Source organism: Hippocampus comes, unplaced genomic scaffold, assembly GCF_001891065.2.
Source record: "Hippocampus comes isolate QL1 unplaced genomic scaffold, H_comes_QL1_v1.1 scaffold699, whole genome shotgun sequence".
NCBI lineage: Eukaryota > Metazoa > Chordata > Actinopteri > Syngnathiformes > Syngnathidae > Hippocampus > Hippocampus comes.
The window spans coordinates 200,831-204,748 of NW_017805822.1; the positions used below are offsets into that span (position 1 = coordinate 200,831).

Consider the following 3,918-nt stretch of genomic DNA (forward strand, 5'->3'; position numbering starts at 1 on the left):
GCCCGCCGCGCTGCGCTTCTCGCGTCGTCCGCCGCGGGGCGCTCGACTCCGCAGAAACGGCTTGCGGGTCGTCTGGCGGCAACGCCGCCTCTTTCCGAGCTTTGATGAGGAATAAAGTCACGCTGACGAGCGTCGAAAAACAAAAAAAAAGGACTCTTGGATCCTGCAAAAGTTGCGCAGCTGTAAATAAGACGACAGCAAGTCCCCTCTCCAAATTGCGCAGATCAATCGCATCCGTAAATCCGCCAAATGTTTCACTGTTTAAAATGAGGCGACCGTAAATCCTCCGAAGGCTAGCGACAGCTTTTTTGTTTTTATAAGGCAACATTGCACAAAAGATCCACGTCGTCACTCGAAGAGCACAACCCTCAAAATAGCGTCGGCTCAATAACTGTCAGAATAGTCCCCCCGAAACAGCTCAAAGTAGAAAATAGGTGTGAGTCCGCCTGGACTCGGATCTTTCCCCGTTCCGTCTGCGGCGGACGGTCTGGCCGGCAGGTGAACGGAACTCATTGATGACTGACACACACACACACACACACACACACACACACACACACACACACACATGCGTGCGGGCGCCGACTGAGGCATTTGAAGCCACGCTATCGCTCAAGTCAATTTCCAACACAGAGAGTAAAAGCGTGACACGATGCCGAGAACAGTGGCATGGGGGCGAGAGTGGAAAGAAGTGCACTCTGAGTGTGAGTGTGCGCGCGCATGTGCGTTTGTGTGGCAGGGGTATGTTTCAGGGTGCGTGCTCTGTTTGTTTTTGGAAGCGAGCTTGTGTGTGAGAGTGAGGATGCCTTGAAGGGAGATGCATGTGGGCCAATGTGCGCGTGCGTGCCTGCGTGCGTGCGCCCTTCTCACGGCGGCGGCACCTGACAGCTCGCGTGAGAACGCGTTCCCCCCGACGCCCCCCTCCCCACACCTCGGACTCCATCGAACAGAGCTAATGCACTCCAGCTCTCCGCGCGGCCCCCGGGGCCAGGCCGTGCGTGCGTGCGCGTTTGTGTCTTTGTGTGAGACTCACTCGTACAGTATATCACGCACCTCGAAATGGCGCGGAGGCCACACGGCGCTCCGCCGCCCTTGCGTCTCCTCCCAGCCCGTACTTCCCATCCGCTCTGTAAACAAATGGCGCGCTGCTGCCTCCCGTCCTCGCGTTTGCGGCTGCGGCAGAGCGCTTGCAACCGATCACACTCGACTGCTTTGACCGTCTTTCCTGTCATATGGCGGATTTGGAAGCCATTGCTTTTTTATGACTGAAAAACATTTCAAACCAGTGCAAACATCTGTTCGTGATCAAGTTCAAATTTTAAAAGGAAAAAAACGCCCACTGGAACAGCTGAACTTTATTTGGGGTCAATCAGAAGCCCTTCAACCGGTGGCAGGTGTGTGTTGAACGTTTCATTTCATTGCATTTCCCAACGCAGCCACATCCTCTTAGTGTAAAATTGTGTGCACAAACACATGATCTGATTTGTTTTTGCTGCCCCCCCACCTCCTTTTAAGAAGATTTGTCCTTGTCGATGGAGTTGTACAGGTTAGAAGTCACACGTCGGGGAAACGGGTTTTTTTTTTCTTTTTTCTTTTTTTTAAATCGCACAAAAACCTTTCAATGGGGCTGTGTCGAATTTGTTTATGCGCTGTGTTGTGTGGCACACGTTGCGTGTTTCCGTATCATTGATGTTGTTTTGCATTCAGTGTTAGCTTGAGCCTAGCACACTTTCATCAGACCAAATTGACGAACAGCGGTGCACGTATTTCCGGTCATATTCTATCAACCAAGAGTTATTTAATGTGACAATTTAGTTTTGTCTCCCCCCGCCCCCTCCCATTACAACAAATTTTAATTGTTCATCCTATTTTTTTTTTTGAATAAATATATTTGACTTCTTGGGGATTGTGCAGGTTCACAATGAGTTTGTGAGGAACGTGGAGAACACCTCAGCGGAGAGCTTGATACAGAAACTGGCCGAAAGCAAAGGAACGGGCAAGGAGAGACCAGGTAAGCCTTTTTTTTGGGAGGGGCGGGGGGCAGGATTATTTCTAGGAGTCCAAATACAAAATGAGCGTAGTCACAAGGGGCGACCGAATGTCAGCCACAACTCACGCCAAAATACAAGTTTGCTTGACTGTGTTTCGATACAAACTGCTGTTTTTCTAGATTAAAAACCCACAGCAAAAATTTCAGGGTTTTTTTTTTTTTTTTTTTTTTTTTTTGGTGGTGGCGAGCTGAAACTGGTTCATGGCATTTCGGTTCATTTCAATGGCGCTCGTCGATTTTGTTGACCGGCCGCAGTACGAATTCAACTTGTAAGTGAAGGTACCTCGCGAGCGATCCTAGCCAACAGATGCTGCGCTGTGCTTCTGGTGCCCGATTCTTGTGGTTCCATTCAAAATAACACAGTAGAGTGAACTGCACGCGGAGCCCGAAAAGCTGATCCAGCCTGTGTGCGGTGACAAGTCACCAACTGTTGATTTCGTTCTTGTTCTTCATTTTGACAACGCTGCTCTTAAGTGGCGTTGGCCCGCGTCGTTCAGTGCGCGCTGAGCCAAATGCTTTCGGAATGCGGCAGAACACCGGGGCGCCTGGAGAAAATCCGCACTCGCCTGAGGAAAGCATGCGAACAAAGCCAGCATCGGAACTCCAAAGGAAAGCGGCGAGGCGGACGCGCTCAAATAATAAGAATAATAAAACCAGGTCGCTTGTGTGTCAACAAAGGCGCTCGCGTGGGTGGCGGCGGCAAGCGGGGCAATCAGACCGGTGCCGAGCGGCCATCGCGGTCGATCGTGGTAAGCTGCCGTCAAGGTAGGCGGGCTCGGCATTCCGGTCAGCGTGCGTCACATGGGGGGGCTTTGACTTAAGCGGGCACCGGCGAGCTTTTCGACCGGGTCAAAGCTCAACAATGACTCTTGTGTAAACTTTGCCCACGAGAGCCCGGCCGCCCCCGCATATCGCCCACTTTCATCCCGCTATTTATTGAAGGCACACCGGAATGCTCATCGTCTCCCCCCCCACCCCCCCAGCCCCAGCATGCCATGCGTGTGAATATTTCAAGCCTCCGGGGGCCGTGACGTCTACGCCCCCTCGCCGCCCCGTCCTCCTGCTCGTCTCCACTCATGCGCAACATTACGTCAGGCAAGCGGGCGGCTCACCTCGGCGCTGAGTGTGTGTGTGTGTGTGTGTGTGTGTGTGTGTGTGTGTGTGTGTGTGTGTGTGTGTGTGTGTAAACAATGCATGAAAACCGGCCCTTGTCCAGCCGCCGCGCCAAGGCGAGCTCCGGCCCTCATTTGTTTGGACAGCAGAATTAATTGAGGCTTTAAAAAGGGAAAAACCCCAAATCTTGCCCGCACGGAGACGTTCATTAGCGCTTTGGCGGCAGCCATCAGAAATATCGGATGAAATGACCTTTTTCCAGCAGCCCGAATTGCCTCATTTCATTTTGAAAACGGCAAAAATAAAAAGGGACTCGAGGACGCTTTGCGAATGAACCTGTAGATGAGGTCCAAATGTATTTGAACTGAGCTGAATTGAACATTTCTCAGGCATATTTAGAACTTCATGACCATGAATGAATGAACTCCCCGAACAGTATCAAACGTGTATGTGAAGCTTTTTGTGATCATCTTGGTCAACTAACCGAAGGATACATTGGAATGAACCCATTGTCGGGGAAAAACAGCTCATGGAATTCAATATTTGCCCCCCGTCTTGGCTTTAGTGAGCGAGCCAGCGAGGTTGAATAAACTTTTTATTGCGAAAACGATCCCGAAGCGACATGCTTAGAGGAGCGAAGGGGGGCAGGGGAGGGGCGACGGGGGTGCGTTCGGAGTGTTCGACGATATCCAGCTGAGCTGTCAACTGGCGGCGGGCCAGACACGCAAACTCTGCCCGCCTCGCCACCCCCTTTT

The 3,918-nt window shown here is 51.7% G+C and overlaps 1 protein-coding gene across 1 annotated transcript in view; it reads left to right on the forward strand.

Annotated features, from left to right (window-relative positions):
* The window catches only part of fcho2 (FCH and mu domain containing endocytic adaptor 2), a 42,376-nt gene that overhangs the window by 8,216 nt on the left and 30,242 nt on the right, over nucleotides 1–3,918 (forward strand). The window contains 1 exon segment of the mRNA XM_019886109.1: nucleotides 1,915–2,011. Coding sequence (XP_019741668.1) covers nucleotides 1,915–2,011 — 97 coding nt within the window.